General features: G+C 51.5%; 2 protein-coding genes across 2 annotated transcripts; one reads left to right on the forward strand and one right to left on the reverse strand.

Moving 5' to 3' along the window:
* Positions 1-5,670: 5,670 nt before the first annotated feature.
* LOC120905989 lies at positions 5,671-11,944 on the reverse strand. The gene is made up of 3 exons (XM_040317373.1): positions 10,494-11,944; positions 8,412-8,790; positions 5,671-8,239 (listed from the first exon to the last, which is right to left on the reverse strand). Exons 2-3 carry the CDS (start codon positions 8,464-8,466, stop codon positions 5,871-5,873), a joined length of 2,424 nt encoding a protein of 807 aa, XP_040173307.1. The 5' UTR covers positions 8,467-8,790; positions 10,494-11,944; the 3' UTR covers positions 5,671-5,870.
* A 1,161-nt stretch (positions 11,945-13,105) lies between these two features.
* Positions 13,106-15,312, forward strand: LOC120905990 (adenosine receptor A2b). Its single transcript, XM_040317374.1, has 3 exons — positions 13,106-13,988; positions 14,070-14,278; positions 14,354-15,312. Exons 1-3 carry the CDS (start codon positions 13,511-13,513, stop codon positions 14,867-14,869), a joined length of 1,203 nt encoding a protein of 400 aa, XP_040173308.1. The 5' UTR covers positions 13,106-13,510; the 3' UTR covers positions 14,870-15,312.
* The last annotated feature ends 121 nt before the right edge of the window (positions 15,313-15,433 follow it).

Genomic DNA, 15,433 nt, shown 5'->3' on the forward strand with positions numbered 1-15,433 from the left:
TTAAAACTTTTTTGTTGCTGAATATTTCCAAATGCTTTTTTCGTTATTTCTATTAAACAATAAAAAATATATTTTTTACCTAAGCCAGCATTAAAAAAGGTCGATCTGTTGTAACGTTCTCATACAAAAGACGACATTTGTCATGGGTTTATGTTCACCCGGACTAACGAAACGTTAATGGTACTTTCAATAATAGTATTCTATGAGTCAGCAATATAACACCTCTATCACTTGAACTCCCACCGTGATGGTCTAAAAAGTAAAGCAACTTAGTTCAGGAGCGTGCAGAGCCACGTAGCTTCTAAAACGGACACCGTGCGGCAGTTTGTGGACGTCGTATATGTCTATTCAGGCATCTACAACATCCGGAAACTATTAGACAACAATCAGAGCATTGAAAAAAACCCGAGTTCCAAATGAGCGACGCTCCTGAGCGATTTAAGGCTCCAAAGGGAGCTTAAGATGAATACTGAGGGAAAAGTCGCAACATCGCTGCGTTCGCTTGGCCGGGAGGTTGATTCAACGATGGCCAAACAGTTAAATAATTCCTGGAAAACATTAACACACATATCAGGAAGCAGAAATCGCGTCCACTGGCTTGGCAGCGGCACGCAATAACGCTAAAACTCGATACGATCATTTAAGACGAATTTGGTAAAACTTCGACATGACACCTTAGTCTGCGAACCTATCCAACTTCTTCCTGTGCTGTGTCCCAGCGGGAATTTCTAGACCATACCAAAGCTCTACTCCAACAAATTTGTCGCGAAAACTGAGGAGGAATTGATAGAAATCGATAGTCAATCTTTAAAAAGACATGCCTCCAAATGAGCTACTAGTTAATACTGATTTTTTAATTGAAATAAATTAATGATATGTAACTACTGCTAAATGCACACCTTTTCGCCTTGTAATCGCTAGCGAGTAACGGGCAATTAGAAGGCATTTAACCAAAAAATTGTGACTAAGGGTAGAGGCGAGTTATCTTATAAAGCACTTCATTAGGTCGTTAGGTGTTTCTTTACATGATTTGTTGACGCTCTGGCGCAACCCGGTTGTCTATTCTAGTGTTGGGTTTCATGAATCTTTCGTTGAGATTCATTCATATGAATCTTCAGTGATGAGTGATTCGAATTTCGAGTCGAATCTTCAAAGATTCGTGAATCTATAATATTCATAAATCCATTAAAATTCATATATCTCTTGTGATTAATGAATCCTTAGAGATGTATGATCTCCAAAATATTGAATTAGCCCCATTCCAACCTACAACTTACCTGTAGTCGGTTCAACTGCGTGGTACTTTTCAAGAAGTCTCAAAAGCCTGTATAGGTTGGCATGACCACCAAGGTTATTACGCCAAAAAGAAGAATAATAGAAAGCTCAAGCTTTATGAATTTTCGAGATTTATGAATCCTTAGAGTTTCATGATTCCCTAGAAATTCGTTGGTCTTTCGAGATTCATGAATCTTTCGAGATTCATAAATCTTTGAAGATTCATTAATCTTTGAGATTCATAAATCTTTCCAATTGAAATTCAGATTCATTGAATCATTCCAAAGAATTATTCAGATTCATAAATCTGAATCTGAATTACTCAACATTAATCTGTTCGATGGACGCGCTATCCAAACCCGAGCCGTGCCTATCTTGTAACAAGGACTTGACTGCCCCCGGTTGTACTACAACAAATCCTGGAAGCTTTAGCGTATTACACAGAATAAGAACAATATACTCACCATTGCAAAAGCGATCTAAACGAGTCATCTAGCGAATTCGTGTGATAAGTAACGTGTGGCAAACCAAACAGATTGTGTTTTATTTCATGATATGTATAAATAAAACAAAAGCCCATTCACATTCTCAATTATTCTCTCTTTTATTTCTTAGAAAGTACTCTAATTTTGCACGAGCAGTAAAGGAATAGTAAATGTTGCTTGTTTTTTTTTCTTTCTTTCTTTCGTTTTGCTGTTGTGGTTGTTTGCTGTCGACTGGTATCTGGGTGTTTTTAATGCTGCTCTGAAACGATGGATTTTGACTAGTACAGTTTGTCATAGGTGTGTTTACATATGAGAGTTGGTAAGCGTATGCTACAGAAAGGGTGTAACTGCCATGTTTGATTTGTTATTTTTTCTGTCTCTGTCTTCCTTGTTTGCAACCAGCGTGATCATTCGGCAATTTATCTATCCTTCCCGCTTTCTCTCCATCCTGTTCTCGTGTGTTACTGTGTGAAAATTGCCGCTTCTGGTTCGAATAAAACGCAAGCGAAAATAGGGCAGCAATAGCGCCGTTGGAAAGCGATCGCTGATTGTCCACTGCGTTTCTGCCAGTATTTGCTTGGTTTATTGGTTGGTTGATACATGCTGTAGCCAGTTCAAAACCAAGCCCTAGTTCACCGAAAAGAGACGAAGAAACCTAACCGCTTGAACTTTCACACAACTGACGCGCATTTACTGTGTGTGGCCTATGGTGTAACAATGGCTTGCGACAGGAAAGGATGAGCGCGAGCAGAGTTTCACTTGCTACTCGAGAGCTACTACCCCAGCCCAAGATGGCCACTCTCGGCACTAAAAAAACTGGAAGGTATAAAAATACGCACAAGAGTTACCAATAGAACCAGTTCAACTGAGTATTATCGTTCGAGTACATCGCTTGTGTTTGCCTATGAAGTGTACATGTATGTGTGTGTGTGTGTGTGTGTGTGTGTGTGTGTGTGTGTGTGTGTGTGTGTGTGTGTGTGTGTGTGTGTGTGTGTGTGTGTGTGTGTGTGTGTGTGTGTGTGTGTGTGTGTGTGTGTGTGTGTGTGTGTGTGTGTGTGTGTGTGTGTGTGTGTGTGTGTGTGTGTGTGTGTGTGTGTGTGTGTGTGTGTGTGTGTGTGTGTGTGTGTGTGTGTGTGTGTGTGTGTGTGTGTGTGTGTGTGTGTGTGTGTGTGTGTGTGTGTGTGTGTGTGTGTGTGTGTGTGTGTGTGTGTGTGTGTGTGTGTGTGTGTGTGTGTGTGTGTGTGTGTGTGTCTCGATTTTGAGATATATAGAGAGTGTGTTTGTTTGGAGCGTCGCAGAGTGGGTAACTAAGTAGAGTTGATACGTCTAATGCGAGCCTCGCTAAGGAAATCAAACCTATAGAGGATGCTCATTTATGTACAGCGTGAAAATTAAACCGCCTGCTGCTTTTTGTTTTGTTTTTCCTTTTTTTAACGCTGAACGAATGTATGCCTTACCTGTGGTGGCTTGTCTTACTTTTATCATCGCGTGGTTTTGCTTTTGATTTGTTTTCTCTTCTGTGTGTATGTACCATGTGCTTGTCTGTTTGTTTGCTGTTGTTGTTGTTGTTGTTGTTTGTTTTCCTGCCTGTCCTCTCTATCGGCCATATGCATATACTACTAATTGTACGCTAAAATTGTTTCATTTGTTCTCTAACTAGATTTGATTGATTTTATTCTGAAGTATCATCCAACCGTTTGCTGTCTCGTCTCGTTTTGTGTTTCTCCCCTCTGCTTCCGCGCCTTACATACCTCCTCTTCCTTCAGTGTACTATATTTACCTTTTTGGGTCTACTAAAGTGTAATAGAATAACGCAACTGCCCTTACACAACTCAAGGTTTTACCGATAAGCTTATCGTTATATGTGTGTGTGTATATATATATATTTATATACCGCGATGTCGTTTTCATCTCGCTTTGCTTCCGTCCATTCCGTTTAAATACTTTCTTACTAGCCTGCCCGTTCGGGTTTGGTAATGTTTTACATTCCAATCTTACACATTTAACACATCTTAAGTGTACCATAGCGTCTATCCACAACTGATACATGCACATCACTCCGGAGGGGAGTGCCAACGGAACAATAAACAAACCGTTCGGTTTTTAGCTGTCTCTTTCTCTCTTTCTCTCTCTCACTCTCCCTCTCTCTCTCTCTCTCTCTCTCTCTCTCTTGTTCGTTCTCTATTCTGCCGAAACAGCTTCTTCTTTTCTTCTTCTCTTTGATCTTTTTATAATACAATTTTGTAGCAAGTTTTGTCGCCAGTTTAACCTGTTTGGATTACATGTTGCTTTTTGTTCAGCTTTCTTCGATCAATTTTCGATCCGGTCCACGCTTTCACTTGTTTTGTGTTGCGCTTAGAGCACAAGGTTACAATGTTTCTTTTGTTTGTTTCCTTTCGTTTTTGCACCCTTCCCTCCCCCCACCGATCGATTTGCGTAAGTCGTTTCCTTTTTTGTTGCTGCTGTTGTAGTTGTCTTCTGTAGTTGCTTTACTATTTTCGTACAATGATTAATCACGAATGGAGTACAAATCGTAATGGAACAATGCGAAACGAAAACATCTAAATAGGTTTGGTTTTATTCTTCCCCTCCTCCCCCCTCTTCCTTGCAGTGTTTTGTGAGTGTATGTCTAGTAGTAGTCATAGTGTAGTTAGTAGTAATAGAATGGGCAACGTAAGCGCACTAAGTGCCGGGGGATTGCAAAACGGAAAATGCGCGTCACGCTAGCCCTCTAGCGGGACAGACTGTACCCATAAATTACCCACTGCACTGAATTGGGGAACCATTTTGGCTTGAAGCGTGGCGCGCGGACGCGCGCTAACAACTAAACTACTACCTCGCTAGGACGCCATCATCGGCCGTGCTAAAGCTGCGATTTCGCTGCGGGGTCTGCGAGCAGGGCAGGGTGGCTCCGGTTTGTACAGTACTGGCCGCTCGCTGGAAGACCACATTTTGGCTTGGCGGCCCCTTCCCTTTCCCCTCCATTGCGATGAGCTGCCCCACCACACGTCCCCATTTACTCACTGCACACTGGAGTGTTGGACAGTGAAGTATATATATTTATATATGTGTATGTGTGTGTGTGTGTGTATGATATGAATTAAAAATAACGGACACGTCATCGGCTCCGGTACCCCGCCTACCCGCCTCCCGCTCGAATCGTATAGTAATAGTAATGGCAGCTACTAAGTAACTTTGGGTGTGTCCGGGTTGTCAGTGTGTGACAGCGGTACTAGTGGCAACTATGGGGTGCTTCATCGGCAAGCAAACAGGGAGGGGGGAGGTGGGAGGCGCACAAAACACAGCTCAACAACCGCAGGCGCCTGATTATCACACACGGCTGGCACCAACACCACCAAAGGGGGGGGCAGCAAAAACCGATGCCCTTACAGCCCCCTTGTTGTCCTTACCATCGAGACACTATGATACAACGGGATGGACTAAGGGCAGGGAGAAGCGGTGAAGATGGGTTGAAAGGGAGCGACAGAGAGTGGCAGAGAAAGAGAGAAAGAGAGAGAGAGAGAGAGATACTTAGGAATAAGCGATGGAGGAGCTACACTGCTACAGTGCGTTGCTAAATTGCACAAGTTTTAGGCGCTCGGTTGCCCCACCGGTTGCATACTTTAAGGCGGTAATTGTTCGCCGCTCCATGGACCACCCCCCGAAAGGTATGCAGCCCGCAGAGCAATGGTGCACTATTACGAGATTATTGACACACTTAGCCGAAGCGCTCTGGAGGTGCGGTCAGGTCAGTCACCATTCTTCCGCAAAAACTTTCGTGCAGCTTAGGGGAGTAGTAGCGGCAGGGGAAGCCGGTGGGGGAGGTGTGAAAAGGGTGTCATTATTTTCTTCCCCCCCCCCCTTTTTTTGCATTGCTGTTTGTTTAGTGTTGTTTCGTTTCCACCCCCTCCCCTCCCCCCCTCTCCGCTAATGGCGTGTAACGGTGGTGTGGTGGTCGGCGTGTGACGGTGCTGCTTGGGGCGTCGGTTGGCGTGATGGTGGCGCTAGTGGGAAGGAGGAAGGATAAACGCTTTTGTACAGGTTAAGTTCGATGGTTTGGATCGGTTGCTCCGTGCGGTGCCACCGGCGCACCGGGCGGCCACTGGACGACTACAGCGACACGAAATCGTTCCCCACGACGTACAGGCCCCGCTGGGCGGCCTCCTGGTCGCTCGCGCCCCCGGCTACTACTGCCGACGGTGGTGGGGGGGGCTGCTGCGGCAGGGGCGCCTCCGTCCCGTCCGGCGCCCCGCCCGGCTGGTCGTCCTGCTCGACGATGGTTTCGATGTCCTGCTGCTTGATGACGAAGGCGGCCCCGGCGGGCCCCGGACCGCCCGCCGGCTTCAGCTCGTCCGGCAGCGAGAGCGTCGAGTTGCCGCTGGCCGTGTACCGGCGGCCCATATTGTCGTACTTCAGGCAGGCCAGCGGCTTCTCGCACTTGCTGCTGCTGCTGTTGCTGCTGCTGGGGCCGCTAGTGGCCAGGTCGCCGCCGCCGCCGAGGCCGGTGAGCGTGCGGGACGCGGTGCCGTACTTGGGCGCGAACGTGCCACCGGACGCCTTCAGCACCTTGCTGCACTCGGCGCACATGGACGGGACCGGTGAGGACGACGACATCTCGCAGCCGGAGTCGTCCCGCAGCGCGGTGGTCGCGTAATTGACAATGCCCTCCGTGAGCGGTATCTCGGCCGCAGCGAGCAGGCTGGGCGTGCAGGACAGGGGCGAACCGACCTGCGGTGGCCCGATGCCGACCGACGGCTTGCCGCCACCGCTCGATCCGCCCGAGCTCGAGCTGTGGCCGGACGTGATGGAGCAGCGCGGCCCGCCCCCGACCGTGGCCGTCTTGCGCGGCAGCGTCGCGTACGACGTCACGCTGACGGGCGGCATCTTCGGCGGGCCCTTCTGGTGGCGGTTCGGTATGTTGAGCAGGTCCGGGTACATGTTGACGTCCGCCGGGCCCCCCTCGAGCGGGTCCTGCGTCACCGAGACGGAGATGTAGATGTTGCTGATCGTCGGGTTCGCGATCATCTGCGTGCAGAACTCGGGCGGCGGCGGAAAGACGCCCACGTTCAGCGGGTACTCCTCCCGCTTGGACGTCGCGATCGACTCGATCGTGATCTGCACCGGCTCCATCGCGATCGTCGAGTCGGTCTTGGTCGAGGGCGTCACCACGTCGCTCGCACTGAACTCCTGCCGCTCGTTCGTGGTGATGCTCAGGTCGAGCAGCTTCTTCTCCTGGTCGTTGAAGCTGACGCTGTTCTTGATCGTTTTCCGGCGGCGCCGCATGCGCAGCTTGCGCTTCACCAGACAGACCACGACCGACAGCGCCAGCAGGCCGAAGATCGTGCCGAAGATGCCCAGTATCAGCCCGAAGTACCAGAACGTTTCGGGCGTCTTGATGATGACGCGCTCCACCACCTCCGGCAGCACCAGGCTAAAGTTTTTGCTCGCCAGCCCGATCCGGTTCTGGGCGGTGCAGGTGTAGAAGCCGGAATCGTTGTTCGTCACGTTCAGTATCGTCAGGTTGCTCCAGAGCGTGACGCTGCCGTCGAACGCGACGTGCCGCTCCGTCTCGATGATCGCGTTGTCCTGGTCGACGTCCTTGCCGTTCATGTCCCACCGGACGTTCGGTTCCGGGTCGCCCGACACCGCACACTTGTACGTGATGTTCGTGCCGAGGTCCTCGATCTCGTACTCGTCCCGGTAGATCTCGACCGTCGGCATGCAGCCGAACTGCTCCGTCTCCAGGTACTCCCAGGACAGACCCTTCAGCGCGTACGGCCGCTGGCAGATCAGGCTGCGCCGGTTCAGCGAGCTGTTCAGGTACCAGTTGCGGAAGTCCCGCAAGTGGCAGTCACAGTTCCACCAGTTCTCCTCCAGTATCAGCGTCTTCAGGTTCTTCATGTGGTTGAACACGTGGTGCGGCAAGCTCTCCAGCCGGTTCTTGGACAGGTCGAGAAACTCGAGCAGATCCAGGTTGGAGAAGGCCGTCTCCGCCACGTACCGCAGCTGGCAGCCGTGCAGGTCGATGTTGCGCAGGTACGGCAGCACCGGGAACTGCTCCGCCACCAGCATCTTGATCGGGTTGTCGTACAGGTTGATGATGCGCAGCCGGTTGTTGCCCGCGAACGTTTGCTTGTCCAGCGTTTCGATCTCGTTCTCGCTCAGGTCCACCTCGACCAGTATCTTGAGGTTCTTGAACGCCTCCCGGTGCAGGTACTTGACGCGCGAGTGCTTCAGGTGTATCTTCTGCAGGTTCACCAGCCCGAGCGTGGTAAACTCCTCCCGGTTGAGGTACGGGATGTTGTTGTCGTTCAGCACCAGCACCTGGATCTCGGTGGAGAGGTTCGACGGTACCGCGCTAAGGTCGGCCCCGTTGCACAGGGCCGACTTCTTGCCGTTCGACCATTTGCAGGTGCAGTTCTGCGGGCAGCTGGCACTCCAGTCGGCGCACAGGGCCGTCGACAGCAGCAGGAACAGTACTGGGAATTTGCAAAAAAAAACGAAAAAAAAAAACAAGATTCGCAACAAACAAACAAAACACCATCTGGCATCGTCCCGTGGGAGCAAATGGGGGAGTGAACCCCATGTGGACACCCATCCAAACGAGATAATAATCCAACAAAAAGATACCCCGAACAACAACACACTTACCTGTGCAGTAAAGCTGTATCATCTTCAGTGGCTTTGTGCGCTGCAGCAGTGGCATGGCATAATTGTGATCCACCTGGATGCCTCCTATCTCCCTCTCTCTCGTTCACTCTCTCTCTCTCTCTCTCTCTCTCTCTCTCTCTCTCTAGCGTTGTGTTTGTGTCGCCGCTGCTTTCCGGCGTTGGTCGTGCTCCAGTTCACTATCCCTCGACTCGTATTTATAGGTGCCGGGCTGAAGGCTACCTTTTTAAAAATAGCTCATCTCTCGCAACGACGACAACGATGATGACGGTTAGTTAAGGATCTGCTTTGCCGGGTTTTTTTTTGCTGTAGGATTGGATCTTCCTTTGCCGTAGTGTGCAAAATTCGAGTACCAATTATCCTGGGGAGAAAAAAAGAATAACAACAGCACCGGCATTGCAGGCTTTACTTTTTCAGTTTGCTCTCACCAGCAAGCGCCCCGGAAGCTCCGGAACGGCATTGTGGGAAATGGACTGTGCGGAAAGGTAGGCAACCTGGGAGGTAAGGAAAACAGGAAGCGGAAATCTATAACGTACGGATGCTGAACCCCGCGAGCGCAATGTTTATTTATTTATTCTGTCGAGGTTCCAGCACCGAGTAACCGAGTAAGCACCGACCTGGATGTTTTCGCTACGTGTGTGTGTGCGGGAGAATCGAAAGCAAATAAGCATAGTTAAACGAAATTCAATCTTGTGTCTCGTCTTTTTTCTTCTTTTTGCTTTATTGCTTGAGCCTGGCAGGGCTTTAATCACATCAGCGAGCGATTGGGTCCCCGCAACCGCGCTGAAGTTTGGGGCTATCAATTTGGGAGCAACATTCGGCAGAGCTCCCTGTAGACCTAAACGCGTGTGGAGATGCCTAAGAGGACGGGTTGAGCACGGCTAGCTAGGTAGTACTGCACTGGACGAACGGAATTAATATCCACACCATTAGGAGTTTTCACAACCATTATCGGCTAGCATCACTAGGACCAGAAGTTGCCTAATCCTTTTGGGAAGCCTAAACTTCCTAACATATTACTAATATGTTTTGCCCAGCCCCGGATGTACAGAAGTTTTTACTAGCTGCGAGCACTAATATCCGTGATTCTTTGCAAGAAAATGTTATCTTTTGCTTGTTTTTTTTTTCTGGGAATACGTCCCCCCCCCCACGGGTAGGTCCCCGGAGACTAGTGCCTAGAGGTTCGCTGGAACCCTGCAGACTACCTTAGGAGGCTAAAAATAGAGCAAAGCTGCCTAATCGTCGATGCGCTCAGTTGAGGTTTGCAATTCGGAGGACTGCGATACTGAATATCAAAATAATCTCTTTTTGCGATGAAATGACTGTGTGTCTAGGTTTAGTGGCACTGACAACTACTCTTCTGCGCTCGAATAGGACTAACTGTGCTCTTAACTACTACGCTGCCTACTTCATTCGTCGTGCAACGTAGTTTAATGTACCGAGAATTAATATCCAATGTACTCCAGTGGAAAAAAAAGGAATGTGTGTGTTCCCCTCCCTGTACCGCGTAACTTCCCATCAGGAGCGTCGGGATAGCGTCTAGGCACTCTCCGGCACTTCAGTTTTTTCTCTTCTTCTTGCGCCGTGCAGGCAATGGATGCCCGATGTTTGAAGGTTTTCCTAAGCAGCGGGATAATAATTTTTCATATGGAAAAGCGGATTACATGTTGAAGGCACGAGCCAGTCAAATTTTGCACACGACTCCTCCCCCCCACCGACCCTCCCCCGAATCCTAATAATCTCCACTACTTACTCTCACTTGCTCACGCTCTCTCTCTCTCTCTCTCTGTCTCTCCCTAATGCTAACAATATGTTTTCAACTTGGCACTTGGTCGTTTGCAGTGCTTCACACCGTAAATTCGCAACTCACTCGGTGGGTGGTGGGTAGGGTGTTGGGAGTGGGAGTTGGAGGGGGTAGATTTTCAAGGAATAGGGTACTCGGCGCGTCCTCTACAGGGATTTTAATGGCCGCTTTGCGCTTGGGGTGGAAAAATCAAATACAATCAGGAGGAGGGGGGGGGTGGGGAGCGAAACACACACACGCACATATCCACCAACACTTACCGATTAGCGCTGACGGCGCGTGTTGATCCGGAATGCACATTTCTTCAGCAAACAGGGCTGAGGGGGTTGTGTAGGGGGTGGGCGTGAGCTAGGGGTGAATATTCACTTTTGCACACACACTCCCGCCTACATCAGCTCGCCCTGCTCGAGCTGCTGCTTTTACTTATTTGCTCCTCCTCCTCCCCGTCCCCTTGTTGTTTGCTGCCTGCCCGCCTGCCTCCTTCCCTTCCCGCGCGGAGGCGCTTCGATCAGCGAACTTTGGGTGCTTATTGATTGTGTGGTTTTGTTTGTGGGCCTGTAGCAGCGCTGCAAACGGGAATGTTGCGCGATGTTCGCGCGCTGTACGTGTGTGTGTGTGTTTGTATGTTTTCTCCCAATTTTTTGATTGCTGGTGACTCCCCTTGGTGGAATTCTTTCACACGCACGTCGCCGAGGGACACACTACACGTAGTTTGCACGCACAAGCACGCACACACACACACACGCGGGGACTGTTCACAGGACGTCACGCGGCGACGGCAGTGGTGCGGGATCGGCCAGGGCCTTGACGGGACGCGCCATCAGCACGGCAGCAGCCACTTTGCCACTATCTTTGTGTTCGGACATGTTTGCTGCACACACCGCAGCAGCAGCAGCAGCGCTCACTCGCTGTAATATCAGGCAATATCCGCACACACACACACACACACGCACACTAACACGCGCAGTTTTGCGAGATGCTCTCTTCGATGGGGTTTTTCGATTTTTGCCACACACACACTCACACACACAGTCACAGTCACACACAAAAAGGAACACCACGTTCGGAGGCGAGCCTACCTTTCAGGCGCAACACACAAGCGAATTGGAGCGGATTGGAGTTCGAGACGGTTCGCTTTCTTCTCTTCTTCTTCTTTCACACACACACACACACGCACACAGTTTTATTTTGCTAACGGGTTGGTTGCAACAACAACACGAAAAAGAAATCCCCGTGCAAAAGCGATGAGCTTTTGCAACTGGCGACCGGGGCCACCACTACGCAACGCGCAACTTGGCCGCAGCAGCAGTCGCAAAAAAAAACACACGCACACACACACACACGCGCGCACAGGTTTGGTGGCTCTTCGGCACGCGCGAGAGCGTGTCCCGAGCTTTACATCCCTCGCCGCCTGGGAGTGGGTCCGGGAAGGGCCTCTTGGTGGAGGATTCACCGAAAGTGTCACGGTTTGCACTACGGCCACTGCCCGTTGTTCCTACCGTGGCCCGAGACGTCAGTTTTTTCTCCTAGTTCCTCTCCTCGCTCGTCATTTTCCACACGAAGAAGGGGGGGGGGGGTTGGTTTGTGCTCGACACGTTTGCGCTCCTCAGGTTGCGTAGCTCTGAGTGCGGGCTTTTGGGCCTGTTTCCCGAGTTCCCCCTCGTTTTCTGGCGGAGGACAGACAGGAAGTTGACCAGCGTGTAAAACGGTATCCTTCGTACTGCCTGCTCGCAAACTAACTGGCAACAGTTTAAAGGACTGTGTTACTGGAGCACGCGCCTCTCCCTTTGTGCTTGGGAGGGAGAGAGAGAGAGAGAGAGCGCGTATTGCGATAGATAGGGTGAACCTTTTGCTCTCTCTCTATCTCTCTTTGTGCCACTCTCCAATGGGACTCTCCATTCCGGGAAAATTCCATGGTGGAAAATTGTCAAAGTCTGGAGCAAAGAGCCAAAGAGAGAGAAAGAGAGAGAGAGAGAGACAGAGAGACAGAAAGAGAGAGAGAGAGAGAGAGAGAGAGAGAGAGAGAGCGCACTGGCGGTGAGATAAAGGCGATGGGCCTTTCGCCTTTGGTGCTGCTCCCTTGCGGCGGCTGCCATCTTCTCTCTCTCTCCTCAGGTGTAGGACGGGTGGGAAGTGGGAGTGCAGGAGGGGGTAGAAGGAATAGAAGCGGCATGCGCCGTACCATATTTTCCGCCACTCGGGGAAAATAAACACCATCGGAAAAATTAATTCATCGCCTCCGTCGCCACATTTTACATACCCGCCTCCCCCTACACCCCCCCCCCCTTCCACCACACCACATCCCCGATTGTGGCACACCAATTGAGTCTCCATCGGTCGCCATCTTGGTCCCCCTTGATGGCGATTAAAAAAGTGGTTGCTGGGGGGGAGGGGAGGGGAGGGGGTTGTTGTGGGTGGAATACAATGGGGATTGGAAGGAAAAAATTGAGGGAAGGTCGCGAATTATGGTGAATTGCTGAAAATGCTAATAATGTGTGTGCAACACTATAACAACCCCCCCCCCCCCCCCACAACACCCCCACCCACAGACAGGAAGGGTGCGTTCATGGAGCTGTCAGGAAGTTGCAGAGGAGAGTAATTACGAGCCCGCGATAAAAATGGTCTCCAGTGTAGAAAAAGGTGGTTGGTGTGGTGGGGGTAGGTGGTGTACTGTGTAAGGTGGATAAGAATGGTGTACAATTTTTCGGATGGGGGGGGAAGTAAATACACCTTTCCCTAATCAACCTACATCGTTCCACAAAGGGGGGGGGGAGTGTGGGTGGCAAGTACCGGGGGGGGGGGGTCGATCAACTAGCCAACCCAAACCTGCTGGGTTGTGCCTTGTCGCCTCAAAAGCGAGCATTTGCGAACCGTCTCGAGCGGGAGAAACAACCCAAAAATTTTTTGTCCTGGGCTGGTGCGTTCCTCGCGCGAAATTCGCGGCCAAATACGCTGTTGTTGTTGTTGTTGTTGTTGTGGTTCGTGCGTGTGTGTGTGTGGATATTGGCGAGTGGAAGAATTCATCCCGCGGCCGCACGATTCCCGTAATGCCGCAGTGCCGTACGCCACCGACGACGTACGCGCCGCTTCCGGTTGCGCGCTCGTGCCACACCGTGCGAGATAACGCGCCCGCCACTGCCGGTGTATAAAGACAGTATCTATTTTATTGTGTCGGGGTGTCTGCAGTGGCTTGTGCGACGTGTTTTTATATAGACCCAGGCACAGCCACGGGTTCGTCGTCTACCGTGCTTTTTTTCGCTCTCTTCTAACGACGCTGATGCTGATGACGGCGACTGGTCTGCTGGCCGGCAACGCGACCGATGAGTGCCTGCGGGGGACGAACGGGACGCTCGGCTGGGGCAACGGTACGGGCGACGAGCCGCCGGAGGCGCCGGTGCGGCTCAACCTGCCGTACGCGCTGCTCGAGGCGACCGTCGCCCTGACGGCCATCTTCGGCAACACGCTCGTGATCGTCGCGTTCCGGACGGAGCGGCGGCTGCGGCGCCGCACCAACTACTACATCGTGTCGCTCGCGTCCGCCGACCTGCTGGTCGGCACGCTCGGCATCCCGTTCGCGGTGCTCGCCTCGATCGGGCTGCCGCGCAATCTGCACGCCTGCCTGTTCACCATCTCGCTGCTGGTCGTGCTGTGCACCATCTCGATCTTCTGCCTGGTCGCGGTGTCGATCGACCGGTACTGGGCGATCCTGCACCCGCTCGCCTACTCGCGCAACATGCGCACCAAGACGACGCTCTGTAAGTCGGCCACTGTCACTCTCACGTGCGAAGCGTTTTGTTCGGTACGAGCTTCTCCCCCTGTTTCTCTCCCCTATGCAGACATTATCAGCATGTGCTGGCTGGCCGGGTTCATCGTCGGGTTTCTGCCGCTGTTCGGCTGGCACGAGCAGCCGGCCGAGGACGCCTGCCTGTTCGTGAAGGTGATGAACTACGACTATCTGGTGTTTCTGTACCTCGTCACGATCATCATACCGGCGGTGCTGCTGCTGGCGTTCTACATCCACATCTACCGCGTGATCGTGCGGCAGGTAAGGGGCAGCCGCTCAAACGCTCAAACCACAACTCTCAGCACTATTTTTTGCGACTTTCTTTCCGCCTCGCAGCGCAAACAGATCCTGTCGGTCAACTCGATCGACAGCCGGTGCATGGCGAGCATCGAGGATGGGGCCGGCAGCTGCAGCCAGTCGGGCCGGCACGCGACCAAGCGCCGGACGCAGCGCAAGGACCAGTACAGCGGCACGATGCTGCGGGTGCTGCGCGCCGCCCAGAACCGGGAGGTGAAGGCGACCCAGAACCTGTCGATCATCGTGCTGTTCTTCATGCTGTGCTGGATGCCGCTGCACACGATCAACTGCATCGTGGCGTTCTGCCCCCAGTGCCACATACACGCGCCGGTCATGCTGCTCGTCATCACGCTGTCGCACCTCAACTCCGCGCTCAACCCGCTGCTGTACGCGTACCATCTGAAGGACTTCCGGGCCGCGCTCAAGCGGCTGCTCCTGTCGCTCTTTGGCATTGCGCCCCGGCCGGCCCCGCCCCGGGACTGTGTCAACTGCATTTCCGCGCTGGCCCAGCAGCACCAGCAGCATCAGCAGCAACATCAGCAGATTTTCCCGTAGATGTCTGTCTTAGGAACTCACGCAACGGTTTTTGTTTGTGTTGCTGCTTGGTGGCGCCCTCTGAGAAGCATGTGCTAGATGTAACGCGCACCGCTAAAGTTGTCCGTGGTCTGTAACGCTTGCTCCCATAACCCGCCCGCCCCGTCGTGGGCTCACCCAATGTGTGATCAATGTGCCTAACGCGTGGACAATCCATAGCGCCGTAAGTGAAGCTTCACTGTAAACTGTAACCGCGTAACAACAACATATCAACAAGTGCCTCCGCACTCGGTGCGGACTCAAACACAAGGGAGTGCATATTTATATGGAGATATTTTAATATTAGCTTGATTGTTTCGTTTCCTCTCCTTTTTTGTACAAACACAACTGATCAAGTTTGCAGCATGCTGTGAACTGTTTCCAATAATGCGAAAATAAATCTTTTGCTGTGTCTGTACATGTTGGTTCTCGGTTGTTCTTTTTTGTGCGTAGCGTAGCTTACCATTTGAAAGTAAAACAAAGTTTAAATTCTGCGTGATTTACTAGCCGTGCGGGAAGAGTTCAATAATTAAAAGCGCACACGGG

The sequence above is a fragment of the Anopheles arabiensis genome, chromosome X (genome assembly GCF_016920715.1).
Source record: "Anopheles arabiensis isolate DONGOLA chromosome X, AaraD3, whole genome shotgun sequence".
Taxonomy (NCBI): domain Eukaryota; kingdom Metazoa; phylum Arthropoda; class Insecta; order Diptera; family Culicidae; genus Anopheles; species Anopheles arabiensis.

Coding starts and splice junctions, on each gene's coding strand:
- LOC120905989 (XM_040317373.1), bottom strand. CDS start 8,466: ATGCCACTGCTGCAGCGCACAAAGCCACTGAAGATGATACAGCTTTAC. Junction 8,240..8,411: donor GATACAGCTTTACTGCACAG/GTAAGTGTGTTG, acceptor GCAAATTCCCAG/TACTGTTCCTGCTGCTGTCG.
- LOC120905990 (XM_040317374.1), top strand. CDS start 13,511: ATGCTGATGACGGCGACTGGTCTGCTGGCCGGCAACGCGACCGATGAG. Junction 13,989..14,069: donor GCGCACCAAGACGACGCTCT/GTAAGTCGGCCA, acceptor TCCCCTATGCAG/ACATTATCAGCATGTGCTGG. Junction 14,279..14,353: donor ACCGCGTGATCGTGCGGCAG/GTAAGGGGCAGC, acceptor TCCGCCTCGCAG/CGCAAACAGATCCTGTCGGT.